The following is a 16,254-nucleotide window of genomic DNA, read 5'->3' on the forward strand; positions in this document are numbered from 1 at the left end:
CAGAAAGGCTCTCACCCTTTGCCTTTGGATTAGGAGAGGGACGTGAGCTGCTTGAGATCGCAGTGACAAGTGGCTGCTCAGTGGCTGAACGAGCCAGGGAAAAACAGCTGGAGCACGTGGAGTGCCTGGAAGCAGCTGTGACCCAGAGCCGCCCTGAGGACGCAGGCTGGGTCTTGGTTGGCTGCGACGTGGGAAATGTCGCTTCTTTTATCCTCTAACCGAGCTGAACTTTGCTGCGTCTTTCCTCAATGAATTCTTTAGGCTTGATCATTTTATCCCACTAAACGCTCGAGAGCCCTAGTCACTGGGGGGCACGGCGGGTATTTCCACGGGGACTGGGGAGAGAAGGACGCTTTTTCACGCTGCGTCGCTCCAGTGCTGGGCGGTTCGGGGGGGAGCGGGGGCGGCCGCGCCGGGCGGGCCCGGGCCCGGGCCGCGCTCTCTTCCCGCGCTCGCGGCCGGCGGGGGCGGGGCCCGGCGCCGCGGCCAATGGGAACGGCGCCCGCGCGCAGCCGGGCCATGGCGGCAGCGGGCGGCGATGGCGGCGCGGCGGCGGCGGCGGAGCGCGACGGTGCTGAGGGCGGGGGCGACCCGGCCCTGGCGGCGGCCCCGAGTCGCGCCCAGGTGTTCACCACCGTGGTAGATACATTCCTGGAGAAGCTGGTGGCCGCCGGAAGGTGAGGCGGGAGCGGGGTCGCGCGGGGGCGGGGGAGGGACCCCTGACCCTGGTCCCAACCGTGCCATGACCCTGGGCCTACCCGGATCTCCGGGAACGGCCCTGCACCCTGCGCTGAGGCTGGCCCCGGCCCCGGCCCCATCGCTAACCCTGCACCCTGCGCTGAGGCTGGCCCCGGCCCCATCGCTAACCCTGCACCCTGCGCTGAGGCTGGCCCCGGCCCCATCGCTAACCCTGCACCCCGCGCTGAGGCTGGCCCTGGCCCGGCCCCATCGCTAACCCTGCACCCCGCGCTGAGGCTGGCCCCGGCCCCATCGCTAACCCTGCACCCCGCGCTGAGGCTGGCCCTGGCCCGGCCCCATCGCTAACCCTGCACCCCGCGCTGAGGCTGGCCCTGACCCGGCCCCATCGCTAACCCTGCACCCTGCGCTGAGGCTGGCCCTGGCCCCATCGCTAACCCTGCACCCTGCGCTGAGGCTGGCCCCGGCCCCGGCCCCATCGCTAACCCTGCACCCCGCGCTGAGGCTGGCCCTGGCCCGGCCCCATCGCTAACCCTGCACCCCGCGCTGAGGCTGGCCCGGCCCTGGCCCCATCACTAACCCTGCACCGTGCGCTGAGGCTGGCCCCGGCCCCATCGCTAACCCTGCACCGTGCGCTGAGGCTGGCCCGGCCCTGGCCCCATCGCTAACCCTGCACCGTGCGCTGAGGCTGGCCCGGCCCTGGCCCCATCGCTAACCCTGCACCCCGCGCTGAGGCTGGCCCTGGCCCCATCGCTAACCCTGCACCCCGCGCTGAGGCTGGCCCCGGCCCCGGCCCCATCGCTAACCCTGCACCCCGCGCTGAGGCTGGCCCTGGCCCGGCCCCATCGCTAACCCTGCACCCCGCGCTGAGGCTGGCCCGGCCCTGGCCCCATCACTAACCCTGCACCGTGCGCTGAGGCTGGCCCCGGCCCCATCGCTAACCCTGCACCGTGCGCTGAGGCTGGCCCGGCCCTGGCCCCATCGCTAACCCTGCACCGTGCGCTGAGGCTGGCCCGGCCCTGGCCCCATCGCTAACCCTGCACCGTGCGCTGAGGCTGGCCCTGACCCCATCGCTAACCCTGCACCCTGCGCTGAGGCTGGCCCTGACCCGGCCCCATCGCTAACCCTGACTCCGACTCCACAGTGACCCCAGTCCTGATCCTGCCCTCCTCCCCCCACAATCGCTCTTGCAGCTACCACAGGTTTGTCAACTGCTATCGCTGCTTCTACAAGCTGCAGCCCGAGCTGACCAGGAGCATTTACGATCAGTTCATCTCCCAGCTACAGACGTCCATAAAGGTGAATGGGGGATCAACCCAGGTGCCTGGGGGGCTGTGGTGGGGCTTGGAGCGTCCAAAAGGGGATTCAGATGAAAAAGTGATGAGCGGTTGATGTTAAGGGCAGCAAATACGCTTCCTAAATGGCAAAATCAGAAAGTTGAGGCTGCTCTCCAGAGTTCTGTCTTCCCCAGAAAAAGCTGTAGGATCCTTCAGGTTGGAAAACACCACTAGGACTGTCAAGTCCAAGCATCTCCCCAGCACTGCCAAGGCCACCACTAAACCATGTCCCTAAGTGCCACATCCATACATCCGTTAAATACCCCTGGGGATGGTGATTCCCAGAGTGTAGGCCCTTCATCCAGGACAAAGCTGGAAGGACTTTGGATAAGGGATGGAGGGACAGGACAAGGGGGAATGGCTTTGCACTACAAGGGGGCAGAGTGAGGTAGGATATTGGGAAGAAATTCTTCCCTGAGGGGGTGATGAGGCCCTGGCACAGGGTGCTCGGAGAAGCTGTGGCTGCCCCATCCCTGAATGAGTTTAAGGCCAGGTTGGACAGGTCTTGGAGCAACATGGTGTAGTGGAAGCTGGAATGAGATGTGCTTTAAGGTCCCTTTGAACCCCAGTCCCTGATTCCATGACCAGCAAAGACTCACAAGCAGAGTGGTGCCTGTGTTTGTTCACTTTGTGTCCTTCCTTCCCAGGAGGAGATCCAGGAGGTGAAAAATGAAGGGAACCTGGAGGGACTCTTTAGTTCACTGGATAAGATCGTGGAGGAGGCAAAGGACCGGGAAGAGCCAGCATGGTATGGATGTCCAGGGGTGGGGGTCATGTTCCTACAAGGGCAACAGGCAGTTCCTGGGCAATGTCTGGGTGTCCTGTTGGCCTCATGCTGCAAGGGAGGGTCTGAAAGCTGCTGTATCTTTACAGCAATGTCACTGGGCCTAAAACACACAAAAATCAGTTTAAGCTGTGCTTCTCTGGGTCCAGGATCCATTTCCATTCACTTCCTTAGGGCAGGGAGGTCAGTGCCACTGAGGTGGGGGAACAAGCCAATTATGACCAATCCAAAGGGCCGATGGGATGTTTTGGACACAGCATCTGTCCAACAGCAGAGTTCCCCTGGGTGCTTTTTGTATCACTCAGCAGACACTGCATGTGCCATTTGACTGCCTGGGAGACAGACTGGGGATTGTAACCAGAAACACAAGATTTTGTGGTTTTGTGCTGAGGGGGTGAATGACAATGTGCCTGCTCCAAGCATCCACTTAGGGCCAGGCTTGGGGAAGAGCTCCCTGTTCCCTCCAGTGGGGCTCCGCCCTGGGGTCCCCGCTCTGGCTGTCCTCAGTTCTCTGTGCCAGAGGAAACTGTGGGAGCCACAGAGCTGATCCCACCTGGCAGCAGTTCAGCATCCAGCTGGGCTGTACAGGACTCATGCCGGGCAGGATTGCTGCTCTCTGGCTGCCTCATGTGCTGCTGTGTGCCCAGGCGGCCCAGCGGGATTCCAGAGCAGGACATCCGCAGCACCATGGTGCCCTACCTCCTGAAGCACCGCTCCCACCTGCGCAGAGTTCTCAGGGAGAAGGAGGAAGAGAACAGGAAGGTGGCTGAGTCCGTGCTGATGGGGAGGGACAGGATTGCAGAGTTGCAGCGGCTGATCGAGGCTCACCAACAGGCCTGGCAGGTAAAAACAGACCAAACCAAACTCGTTCTTGCAGCACCCGCTGGAGTGGGGCTCAATGGGGCCTGGAATGACTTTGAAACCCTCCACTGCTCCAAGACCTCCCCAGCAGCCAAGTCCTGCTGAAACTTTAGTTGTGGACATTTTCTCGGAGGTCACAGGTGCTTTTCCCTGTGCAGTGGGTGGGATGTGGGATGGTCTCAAGGGAGATATGGGGGTTATGTTCTGTGCATGCAGGCGACAGCAGCGTGTGCCACACTCGGCCCACATTCCACCCTGAGTGTGGCAGGGTTGGAGAAGCATCATGCTGAGGTCTTTGGGTCATGTTCCTTCCAGGCAATCAGTAAGGAGCAACGAGAACTCATCATGACATTCCAGGAGCCCCAGTGAAGCTGCAGGGTGTCCCACAGGCTCTGCTGAGACAGTTCATCATCCCAAAGCACTAATGGGACAAGGCGTGCGTAGAACCCAAACTGAGAATCACCCCATCAGGCCACTGGAGACTGCAGAGGGACTGAAATGCCTGCTGGACTGGCACGGTTTGATCAGATTTGGTGCAGAAACAAAAAAACCCACTTCGGGATCTTTGGAAATGGATGTCAGTTCCCTATTTCCTACTCAGAGAGAAGTGTCACAAAGTGTGTCTGCGCTCTCATCTGCTCCACTCGGTGCTGTGACAGGCCTGGTTCCAGTTTCCAAAGCCACATTTAGGTTTTTGTAGCTGTTTTAGCTGTGTGTTAAGACAAAATTCAGTGCCTTAAGCCCCAAGCCAGGCTGTGCCCAGGCCTGAGGAGGCCACAAGCAGGAGCACACACATCTGAGAGTGGGTCACAGTCAACGCTCCTGCCTGTACTTGCAGGTTCATTCAGTTTTCATGTGTTCAAACCACTGCCCATTGCAGCTGTGGCAACAGCTGCTGCACCAAGTTCCTCGTTGCCATTCATTCTGTTCTTCCAAGTTATTTTCTAGCCCTGGTCCCCTCCCAGCAGCCTGAGGTATCCGGGGGTCTGTGCAGAGGTTGGAACGGCCCTGCCGCCACTTTGTGGGCTTGTGACACAGGGATTTAATGTTTTCCTGTGGAACCTTCTAGAACCAGACTGGTTTTCCGCACCCACAGTTATCTGTTACTGCCTCATCAGAAGCTTTTGGGCTGGGGAAGCAAAGGCTCGCAGGATCTCCCTGGCAGAGCCACACGAGTGATGGGTGCCTCCAGCACGAACAGGTTGTTCCTTGGGGCTGGGCAGGGAATGAGGAGAGTCCCCCCGCACCTGATGAGGACTGAGAGAGGTTCTGAGTCCAAAAGCCCCTGTGGGCAGCAGGTTCTGTGGTCCCTACTCCAAGGAGAGGCCATGCCATGACAAACGGGGGAGCAGCAGTGGCCGCTTGCACCACGCCCCAACCTCTGCTTACAATTAGAGCCCGCAGCAGAGCGGCTGCAACAGTTTCCCCTCTGCCTCCCCTTGCTATGCTGGAATCTCAATAAATTTGGGCTGTTGTTCCCAGCTTGGCTCCTGCTGCATACTTGGCCCACGTACTCTGTACTTTATGGGTTTGTCTGACAAAGGCTCTGGTTCAGCAGTTTTGTCCGCCCTCTGCTCCAAAGCCTCCAGTTCCGCTTTTCAAGACAGGATTGGGATTTATAGGATTCAGAAAGTGGTCAAGATCTGGAAGAGGAATGTTATTTGGGGGCTCCGACTGCCCTGGCCACGCAGCATCTCCCCATGGCATGTGGCAGGGAGGAGCTGTGCGGAGACCAAGGGCATAGGCACCTGCTCACCCTCCTCCAGGGACACATTGCGACAATGCCACAAAAGAAGCATGTGCTGGCCCCCCAAAAGTGGTCCAGCAAGTTCCTGCTGGCCCCTGCCAATGGAGGAAAACCCCACAGGTTTTGGCAGGAAAGTCTCCCCGTGTCACAGAAGACACTTCTGGGATCCAGCAGTGGGAACTGGGACAGGGCAATGAGTGACTGGGGAGTGCAGTAAGGAGCCCCGAGTGCCCCATCACCCGTTCCAGTGGGGACTGGGTGCTGCCAGGCTGGCAGGGCTGGGCCCACCAGCAAATCCCCTCTGGCCCAGGGCCACTTTTTCCTCCCTTTGTGGGCTCTGGCTGGGCATAGGGGGACCAAGTTCATCCCAAACCACAATTGCCACCTCTGCCGGCAGCTCCGGCCATGGCGGATGTGCTGGAAATAACTGTGGTGGGGCCATGCCCCCCCTTGCCAAGGCCACAGGACCCTATAAAGATAGCCAGGGAGCCAGGGCTGCACTCAGCCCAGCACAAGGAGGCACCATGAAGTCCCTCGTCCTGCTGACCCTCTTGGCCCTGCTCACTCTTGGCCTCTGCCGCAGAGGTACGGGGGGACCATGGCTGATGGGGGCAATGGGGGTGATTCTGTACTCTGGGAAGGACTCTGGAGGGAGCAAAGGGACTGGGAAAAAAATTGCTGAGCCTTGGGGTGGGGGGCATGGGGACACAACAGGGAGATAGAGAGCAGGATATCCTTCAGCAGGTTGGGGGGGTCTCAGTGAGGGATCTGAGCTCCAAAAGGAGTGGGGGTGAAAGCAGAGCCCACATGGGGCCTTCCTGAGCCCACCCACCCCTCCATGTCACTCGCAGCTGCCGACGGCTCTGCCAGCACCAACGACTCGCCCAGCTCCGAAGGTGAGTGACCGCAGCTGCTTGGCCCCGCTACCCTGGGGAGGGGGGGACGTGACCCCCCCAACCCACCACACTGTCCCTGCAGCCTTTGTCTCCAGACGCGCCAGCGCCGAGGTGGTGCAGAGACAGAAGCGGAATTATGGCTATGACAGGTAGTGCTTCGTTCTGCTGGGTGAGGGATCATGGCCCCCAGATAAGGGGAGGCTTGCTGGCTCAGCCCCTCCCCAGAAGCTCCGGCCGTGGGAACCCCCAACACCCCATGGGTCCCCCATTTGTCCCCAGCAGTGTCTATGGAGCCCCGCGGGACCCACTGGAGGCCAAGCGCGAGGTGTGTGAGCTCAGCCCTGACTGTGACGAGCTGGCCGACCAGATTGGGTTCCAGGAGGCCTATCGGCGCTACTACGGCCTCGTGTAGCCCCAGCCACCCCCTGCTGTGTTGTGGGGCAGGGCCTGACCTCCCATAAACCCGCGTCAGCGCCCCCCCTACACCTTCACCCTCTCACCCTTTCTGTTAGCCCCGGAAAGAAATAAATGCAAATGGTGGAGCCAGTTCCTTCCCAAGCTTGGGGCATGGGTGGGTGGGAGGCTGCAGTGGATGTGCCCCGTGTCACCCCACCCCACCCCACACAGTTGAGGACTCCTGATTTCCCTCTCTGTGCCCTGCCAGGCTCCAAGGAGGAGCAGTGCTATCATCCTCAGATCCCGTTCCCAGCAGTGAGGAGCCCAGAGCCGTCATTATTCCAGTTTAATTGAAAGCTGCTTCTCCCAAGCATGGGGTTATTGGGGGAACAGCAGACATGCTCTGTGCACCCCAGGGCCCTTTGGCCTGCCCAGGAATTCACCACAAACCACCTTAATTATTCATTAACCTTGACACACACGTGCACACTTACACTGCTGGGTCCCCACATAGGATGACATGTTGTCCCTGCCCCAAAGTCATGGAATCGCTTCTGGTTTGCATTGGAAGAACTAAGGCACAGGCTGAGTGTGGAGGGAGTCGGTAGAGGGACACGGCAAGACACCCAGTAGCAGGACCCACCACAAAGAGGCTGCCAGGGTGCTGGGTTCTCCCAGGTTCTGCAGCCCAGCCCCTCACACAGTGTCACGGGTCCCTCTGGTGTCCAGCCCCAGTGGGGACACCTGGAGAGCAGCCAGAGCCAGCGGGGGTCTGAGGCAAGGCCACAGTTAAGGCACTGATGATGGCAGTGCTGGCCACAGGGGCCAGCCCAGCAATGCCGAAGGTGCTTGGGATCCTGGTGGGGCTCAGGTGGCACCACAGCCAAGCCTGCAGACATCACAGAGGATGTCCTTCAGCTGCAAGGGGGTGCCCAGCACAGAACAGTTGTGGAAACACCAGTGGCTGTGTCCTGCCAGGCTGAGAGGGCATCAGCCATGGCTGCTGGGGCTCCTTGAACAGCTCCTGCTGCAAGGGGCTGCTCTGGGGGCAGGGGACAGGAGCCACGGCACCGAGGGGCACTGGGGGTTGCTGCTCACTGATGCAGTCAGTGCAGCACAAGGCACTCGGGCAGGTGGGATGTGAAGAGGAAGCCAGTGAGCAGTACAAAGAGAAGGCAGTGGCAGTACCTGACCTCAGCTTCACTCCAGACACAGTCACACCAGCAGCAGCAGAGGAGCTGTGGGGAGGAGGGTGAGAACCGCAGGGAGCCATCCGGAAGCACCCTGGGGCCCGTGTGGTGGGGGCACCTGACTCTTGCTCTGGGCCACCCTGACTCACGGGGTAGAAGAGCAGGATGCTGTCATAGAGGAAGGGGCACACAAAAGTCACAGCACCTTGCTCACCTGGGCATGCTCCAGCTTGGAGAAGTTGTGAAGGGGGAAAGGGTGGGGAGTACAAACCCCAGTCAGCTTCCACAGTGAGGACTGTTGCAAAGACTTTGGCTTCCGGCCTGAGCAGGGGAAATCACAAAGAGGACCAAAAAGCTGAGAAGGAGGAAATCTGCAGCACAAGTTTCCTTTTCCCAAACATACTGGGACTAGCAAGAGAGGTCAGTGCATATGAAGGAGCTCAAAACAGCCACAGGGACAGAGCAAAGGTGCCAGACATCACTGACCCAGGAGTCTGGCATCATGTAGGCACCATCCAGGCAAAGGCACAGCCTGTGACAGACACACGATGTCATGGGGCCTGCAGCTCCCTGTGCCAGCCCATCTCCACTCAGCCTCTCCTAGGCTGTAGCAGCTGAGGGGCAAAGGGATAGGGGCAGGCAAGCAGCAAGCAGATGAGCAGTGGCCAGTGGTGGGCCCAGCAGCTCTCCAGGGAGGATGAGAGCACCAGGCAGCACCACATGAAACACCTGATAGCACAGCATGTTTTGAGGTGAGCTCTGTCCCTGTCCCTATCCCCATCCTTGTCTCCATCCCCTCCTCATCCCTGTCGCTGTCCCTATATGTGTCCCTAACTCCATCTCTGTCCCAGGCCCTGTCCCTAATCCCATCTCTATCCCCATCTCCATCCTTCTCATCCCCATCCCCGTCCCCATCTCCACAACCATCCCTGCCCCCATTCCCATCCCATCATTTCATCACTCCCATCCTTGTCTGTGTTCCCATCAGATCTCCATTCCCATGCCCATCACCATTCCTATTCCCATTCTCATCTCCATTCCTGCTCCCATCCCCACCTGATCAGCAGGAAGTGCATCCAGGACTGTCTCATTCGTCATCCTGAAGGAGCTGAGGACAGTGAAGGGCTGAGCTCTGGGGGTGCCAATACCCCAACACGATCCCATCCTCCCAGATCTGTGGGGACAGTGGGGCTGGTCAGGGGACACCCCAGGGGGAGCAGGGCAGCCCAAAAGCTGCTTTGGGATTGTGGTGGGTAGGGAAACTGAGGCAGGGTGGGCAGGGAATATCTCCAGCTGAAACAAGGTTTCATGGGGAGTCCAGGTGATTTCCCACTTTGGATGAGGGAACTGGGGGAAGAAACCTGGGGACAGAGCCTTCCCCTACCCCAGCCAGACATCCCCGAGGCACCTGGTGGACCCTGAAGGTTTTACCGGCAGCATGGTGGGGCCAGAACTCAGGATGAAAAAGAGGTTGGATCTTCAGGACCAAGCCCAGTGGGGGATGGGGATTGTGGCTGCAGGAGCCAGGACAGACACACCCAGGAAGGCTCCCAGCTCTTTCCAAAGTTGTATGCAACAAAGCCTGCTTTCTGTTTGGCTCTTACAGAGAGCCACTGACTGGACAGGATCAGGACCCCAGGCCCAGAATGGCAGAGCACATTAGGGTCAGGGATGGGGGCTGCAGGAAAGAATGACATCTTGCTTCGTCCCCCACACCACCGTACATCCTCTCCCCAGAGAGGCTCCCAACCCTACGGATGTCCCTGGCAGATTCAGGCTTGGGACCACCATGGCAGGAACAAGTTCCCAGAGACACCCTGCAGCCCCCAAGCCCCAGCCCAGTGAAGTTGTTATGCAGGGCATGACGAAGGACACTGAACTGGGCAGCTGAGGAAATTGGGGCAACATGGAGAGCAGCTCAGCAGCACGAGGGGTGCTATAAGCATCCCACTCACCCCTCAGCCCAAAACTCACACAGTGGTTTAGAGGAAGGAAAACTCAAAATGATCCAAAAGTATCTGGACAAATTTCCTGCTGCTCTGCATTGAGCAGGAGCCCGAGCGGTGCTGGTGAGAAACACCGGTGGGCATCCCCTCCCACGTCTGCCTTGCAGACCCCCCTCCTCACCACTGCCCTTGGGCCGGCGGACCCAGTCCTGCCACTGCCACTGGCTGCCCTTCTCCTGGCTCTATTCTGGGTCCCTCCCTGGCAGAAGGGGAGGGTGGGGCCTCTTCAGGGGCTCAAAGGCAACTTTGTGCTGGACAGATTGTCAACCCTGCCACAGCCTTGCTTTGGCTGAGATGCCCTCAAATTCCTGCTGAAGACACGACCCCTTACTGTTGGGGGGGCACATGGGATCCTCCAACGCTGGAGGGACCACTGGAAGGCAGTTCTGGGCACCAGACTTTAAATGTCACCAAGCTGGGAGAGCCAGGGCAGGCGACAAAACCGAGTGCAGGTCCAAGCAGGGGGCCTCAATAACACCCACCATGTCACACTGCAGAGTCGCACCAGAGGAGATCTGGGAAGGAAGAGGTGGAGAAAGCAGAAATAAAACTGACCTGGCAGCAGGAGGATTGGCAGTGGCTCCCACTTAGTCCATGGGGGCAAATGCCAGCAGAAGGTCCATGCTGCAGCTGGCCGGAGCTCAGGGGACAGAAGACTGAGCTGGGAGCAGGATGGATGCTTTCCAAAGCCCCTATCTTTGGAGATTTATTGATCCCCAGAGGACTCGTGTTGAGTGCTGGGCATAGCATAAGCAGCTCAAAAACACCATATACGTGTCCCGAAGAGCCTGAGGTGCAGGCTGGTCCACACCACAGCTCTGCTGCTCTGGTGGCCCCAGCCAAGGGGAAGTCACTTGCCCCCAGGGGTGTTGGCAGGAGGCCAAAGGGAGGGTGTGGGGTCTCCACATTGGGATGCAGACTGTGGTGCTGAGCAGTCCCTCCAAAATAACCCATGAGGCACAGCAAACTCAGGCAGGGAGATGTTCAAGGCAGGGGAATGACACATCTGTAGCAGAAGTGGGAAACAGAGGCACAGAAAAGGAGGGGAACAGGCAATGGGTGGGGCTGGAGAGCAGCTCCTGGGGGTCCTTGAAGATTCACCTCCCCAGTGAGCAGGACCAGGCGTCCCATCCCCTGACCCGTGTTGTGGCCTATTCCTGCTTCAATCTCACCTTGGTCGGTTCCCATGCAAGGGCTCTGGGACACACCCCCCACCCATGGACCCCCCCCCAGCAACACCATCCTGCCTGGACTGATGATGGAGGCTCAGGGTTTGTTATGGGGTTGGCAGCCTCTTGGCATGGCCCTTCCCAGACCTATTCAAGGGGATGGAGCCAGCAGTGACAGTCCCTTTCTGCCAGCTTGGTGCTGGGACAGGGCAGGTCTAGCCCTGGCCCATTTCCCTACTGGAGACTGAAGCCGGATTCACCTTTTCACAACCCCCCTCTGACCTCACTGGTGGCAGCCTCCCAGGAACCCAAGAGGGAGAGAAAAATGACAGTTCCCAGCTCGGTGCTCCCCACCAGGGGAAGCAAATCAGGGAGCTTTGACAGCAATGAATTCAGGGCAGGAATACTGATTTATTTCCTCTCCCTACCCCCCAGCTACCCTTTGCACCAGGACATGGTGGGACCCTTGCACAGCCCAATCTCCAGCCTGCGGCCCTCAGCCCACCCTCTTGCAAAGGCAGCAAGGGAAATGCTATTCCCATCACAAGGAATCACTTGCATTTCCTGGAAAGTTTGGTCAGCAAAGCATATGCTCAGGGGTAGACTTACAGATGGAAAATGCACTCAACCCCAGGGCTGCACAGGAAAGGTGGGATGGGCTGGGAATGACCACAGGACACAAAGTACAAACATCTGGTATTTTATTAAGCCATTCGCTGTGTTCAGACCATGGTCAGACGTGCTGGAAGCCCCAGCCCCTCCTCACCCAGCTGGGCCCCATGTCCCCTTGTCCCTCAATGAGAGCGATTCTCCCTGGCTCTGCAAGCCTGTGTGCCACACGAGGGCTGAGGAGAGGTGCTTGTCCCTTGCCTCGAACCTAGTCCCCTCATTAAGAGCGGCAAGGCCAGCAACATGGCCCCTGCACCAGCCTGCCTTGTCCCCACCCAGGCCAGCCCGGCCAGTGCTGCTGCACACCAAGAAGGAAAAGAGCCCTAAACTGAAGATGCAAGACAAAACCCGAGGCATTGCAGGTGGCCTCAAGCCAAGCAAGGACGGGAGCAGAGGAGCCACTTGGAACAGCCCATGAAACCATGGAGCAGAAGCCCAACAAGCACCAGTGGCTGTGTCCACCCATGGTTTGGGGACAGCCTAGCCAGCCTCAGCCACCACAGACCTGTGTCCTCCCAGCATGGGGTCACCCCAAAAACCCCCAACAGCTCAACAGGGTGGTAATGAAGAGAAAAAACAAACCCAAGAAACATACCAGAACACATGAAAACTCTTGTCTTCAGCCCACAAGATGGTTTTTCCGTTTGCTCTCCCTTCCCAGCACGCCAGGCACTAGCAGCCTGGCTTTACAGCTGCTACGGGGCAAGTCTGGAGTTGGTGCAGGAGCAGCACTGCAGGGAAGAGCCATGGCCAGAGCCTGCAGTCTCCATCCTGTGTGATGCTCTCCTGATGAGGCAGCTCACGGTTCTGGCTCAGACCAGGATGGACAGGGTGGGGGGCTCTCAGGGAGCCCCTGCTGCAGCACCACAGCAGCCAGAGCCTCCCACAGACCACCCAGTTTGCTTCCACCCCAAGACCCACTTCGTATTAGCAACCACCATACCAGGGGAGAAATACAATGGCCCTTAGACAGAGCAGATCTGTTCAGGGCGGAAACTCCAGCTCATCCTGAGTGTTGGGATGAGGGCAGAGAAATGCCTTCCTTTACCTAAATCGTGGAGATGACATGTTGAGTCCCCTCAGAAGGCCACGCTTGCTGGAGAACACTACATGCCATCTCCCCAAGGCTGCTCTGCAGCCATACTGCTCCCACATTGTGGAGCCTTCCCAGTTTTTCTGTTCTGGGCATCTCTAACTGGGGATGCAAATCCAAAAACCATTCACCAGGTCCTCAAGCACAGCTGCATGCTCTGGAGAGGAAGAGGTTAGCATATGAACCCTTCAGGTGTCTTTTTTAAAGGTCACAATCCATCCCCATCCAGCCCAGAATGGAAGGTGCCATGGGGGCAGTCAGGATTCCCCATTGCATGGTGAGGGCTTCTTTCTCCCCTCCAGGTATGCAAAAACTTGGAATATTAAACCAACCCTCCAGGGGACCAGAGCAGTGACTAAAGGATAGCTGTGAGCAACCCCTGCTGTCGCCATGCAGCCCCACATGCGCTCACAGCAGCTCCACTGCCTCTGGTTACAGAAATTGAGTTTACTTTTATTCTTAAACTGCATCCTCTGCCCACACAAGGCCTCAGTGACTCAGAACTCAGCTCCTCCTCAGCCTGCCCAACTGTGCAGCACTTGGCTCCCAGCTGCCAACCTGCACAGCTGTGGGAGCTGCAAGAACTGAAAACACCTGCCATTAACTGAAACACTTGCCACCAGTGAGACAGGAATTCCCTCTGGGCTGCTGCTTTACCTGTACTGTTCTTCTCTACTCTCAAGATCCAGCCAGGACCTAAGGAATGCTTGACCCAGACTGAAGCTAAAGGTTACCCCCAGCTCCTCCCTGCTTTGACCAAAGCCCAGCAAGGCTTCTCTTCACCAACCCCAAGTGCAGCCGCAGGGGTGACACTGAGGCTCTCAGGACACACACACTGGGCTCAGCCTCAGTGACCTCCAGACTCCTCTGCTGTGCTCGGCAGCCAGGATCAGGGGGGGTTCTTCAGCAGCAGGAAAAAGCAGAGCACATCAACTCTCCATGTCCCCACCAGACAAGGAAGGTTTCACCTCAGTAACAGTCCCACAAGGCGATCCCCTTCTCTTTTTCCATCACATTGAAATAATGAGCTACACAAACAAATGGCTTCAAATAAAACCACTGGAGGAAAGAGTGACTGGGAGCTTTACAACACATCTCAGATCTTCAAGAATCCTCAAGGTATGCTGGAGTCTCTGACCTGCTGTCCTACATATGACCTTTTCTTGGCTTAGCCAAGCAAAGCATTGTGAGTTTTAGGAGAAGCTGTAAAAGGGAAGATCCTGCAGGAAAACCCGGCAGCCTCCAGGCATGGACCAGCTGTACCATGGAGGTTGGCATTTCCCTCTGCTGTGCTGTAAAGGAGCTGGACCGGAATAGAAATTAATCCTCTGGTACTTGTGCTGGTATTTTTAGTTTTTACCTGAAAACAAGGAACATCCTGCCCCTGCAGTACAACACACCATGCTCGGAGCCTGCACAGAGTGGAGTATGTGGCTCAGCTTCTCATGTTACGCTCTGGCTGTAGCAGCTTCTGGCTGGCCCATGTGAGAACACAGATAGAAGACTCCAGTGGTTTGTACTTGCATAGCTGCTGCTGGTTCACGTGGATGGAGATTTATGTTCCGTGGGCACAGAGAGGCAAGAGGAAGCATGAAGAGACTGCCCAGCCCCTCTGCTGCTGCCCTGTGCGCAACCTGCAACTTTCCTATCCGAGCACCAGCCAAGTGACAGCGTGTCAGATTCAGGTTGCGTGAGATGCTGTCAGGATGGTGATCTGCGGGATCCCTCACAGGTCACCTGGGGAACCAGCTCTTCCATCATCTGTCCAGGTAGCATCAGCCCTACTGTTTGGGATGGGAAAAGCACGGAACAGTCCGTGAGCTCGGTGCTCCTGGGCAGCAGCAGTCATGGCACTGCCTCTGCCAGCCCAGAAGGACGTGAGAAAGGGGGACACAAACACTCCAGCTCTGTCACCATCTCTAGCACAGCATTGCAGCAGTGGTGCATCGAACAACCAGCAGAAGATAATGGCTTTGAGATTCTCCTTCCTCCTCCACACCCTATTGAAAGATTTAGTGGGGAAAAAAAGGGGAAAAAAAAGAAAAGATGAAAAAGAGGCTTTGGGTCCTTTGGAGACATCTGCTCCATCCCAGTGCTGCACTGCTCAAGCGAAGCATTTGAGCCTTAATGGTGCATAAATCCCACCCGGCTCTTCTCTCTCTTTCAGCAGTTCTGCCAGATTACTCCTTTTCTCGAAGGTCTAATGCGAAGTGGGAGAAATTGGGGATGGAGGTACAGAGTCCTGCGGCCTCCCTGGAGCAGCACGGTTGAGCTCATGAAGTGTGCAGCTCCCAGGGAGAGTGAAGTGCAACATGGGGCTGCTCCCTCCTCACAGGCCAACATCCCTTTCTTTGCACTGAGCCTGGCCTGCTTCATGGGGGCCTGGGAAAGGAAATAAATATGCTTGTTCTAAGACAAAAAAAAACAATTATATTAAGAGCTTTCCCCCCCTTTTAAATAGAGTGTCTCCTTTTCTTTCTGACATTGGAAGAGCATCCGAAACCTCAAAGGAACTCCTCTTTTTTCTTTTTTAATATTATTCATATATATAAAAACTAAAAATTAAAAGGAAAAAACCCTTGAAAAATAATTAATTCAAAGGGGAAGGGGGGGAAATACTATCTGCTTTCCTGTCCCCAGATTGCTGAACAAAGAGCAAAAAACACTCTCTGGATCTTCTTTCCCAAGCCGGAGGGTTCCATTTCTGCTGCACTGGTTTGGCTTTGCTGAAGTTAAGTCCATGCTTTGAACCACCAGCCCGCTTCTGCTGGCCAAGCAAGCTTTGAGAGGAAGGAGGGGGATGAAGGATTGCCCGTCTCTCGCCCATCTCTGCTGACTGGAAGAAGGGCAGAGCTCTGCCTCGGCCATACCGAGGGGCCTCTCTCAGAGCAGTTGGCGCCATCAGAGCTGTACAGCCGTCTGGTCAGGATGCAGGTGGAGGGTGTCAGTGTGCGTGCCCACATTGGATTTTTTTTTTTTTCTAATTCGTTTGGGTAGGTATTTTTGTTGCTGTTGCTGCTGCTGCTTCTTCGTGTCTTAAGTGTCGCCCAGATTGTTGTATCCTTGGTTCAGACGCTGCACGTTGCGAGAGGGGGAGAGAAAGGTTCACCAACCCGATGCCTTTCTGACCATCAGCCCATCTCTTTCCACTGCTTGTAGAATTCCAGAACATTTTTTATCTCTATGCTGGCATTGGCGGCTGCCTGGATGGCAGACTGCAAGCAAACACAGACAAAACAGGTGGTTAATTTTTAACTTGCCTGGTCAAGACAGCTGCCATTCCCAACCTGGGGACTCTCTGGCAGCCTAGCACAGCTGGAAGACCAAATCTTCCCAATTCTCATTGCTCTGGTACAAGAGGCCTACACAGACATGAAATTAAATTGTCTCACCTGTCCCAGAATACTTTG

General features: G+C 57.3%; 3 protein-coding genes across 3 annotated transcripts in view; 2 read left to right on the forward strand and 1 right to left on the reverse strand.

Moving 5' to 3' along the window:
- Positions 1–519: 519 nt before the first annotated feature.
- Positions 520–5,147, forward strand: PMF1 (polyamine modulated factor 1). Its single transcript, XM_066206506.1, has 5 exons — positions 520–677; positions 1,890–1,995; positions 2,681–2,781; positions 3,465–3,660; positions 3,994–5,147. Exons 1-5 carry the CDS (start codon positions 520–522, stop codon positions 4,045–4,047), a joined length of 615 nt encoding a protein of 204 aa, XP_066062603.1. The 3' UTR covers positions 4,048–5,147.
- Positions 5,148–5,830: 683 nt separating this feature from the next.
- BGLAP (bone gamma-carboxyglutamate protein) lies at positions 5,831–6,827 on the forward strand. Its single transcript, XM_066206868.1, is given in 5 exon segments — positions 5,831–5,867; positions 5,870–6,010; positions 6,277–6,321; positions 6,404–6,470; positions 6,601–6,827. Coding segments are annotated over 5 exon segments (423 nt in total). The 3' UTR covers positions 6,734–6,827.
- A 4,939-nt stretch (positions 6,828–11,766) lies between these two features.
- SMG5 (SMG5 nonsense mediated mRNA decay factor) overlaps positions 11,767–16,254 on the reverse strand; it is a 30,856-nt gene continuing 26,368 nt past the window's right edge. The window contains exon 22 of the mRNA XM_066206748.1: positions 11,767–16,059. Within this exon, the coding sequence (XP_066062845.1) occupies positions 15,976–16,059 (84 nt within the window). The 3' untranslated portion in view covers positions 11,767–15,975. The remainder of the gene's footprint in view (positions 16,060–16,254) is intronic.

This window comes from Chamaea fasciata, unplaced genomic scaffold (genome assembly GCF_029207755.1).
Source record: "Chamaea fasciata isolate MVZ Bird 193981 ecotype frontalis unplaced genomic scaffold, bChaFas1.0.hap1 SCAF_31, whole genome shotgun sequence".
Classification (NCBI taxonomy): domain Eukaryota; kingdom Metazoa; phylum Chordata; class Aves; order Passeriformes; family Sylviidae; genus Chamaea; species Chamaea fasciata.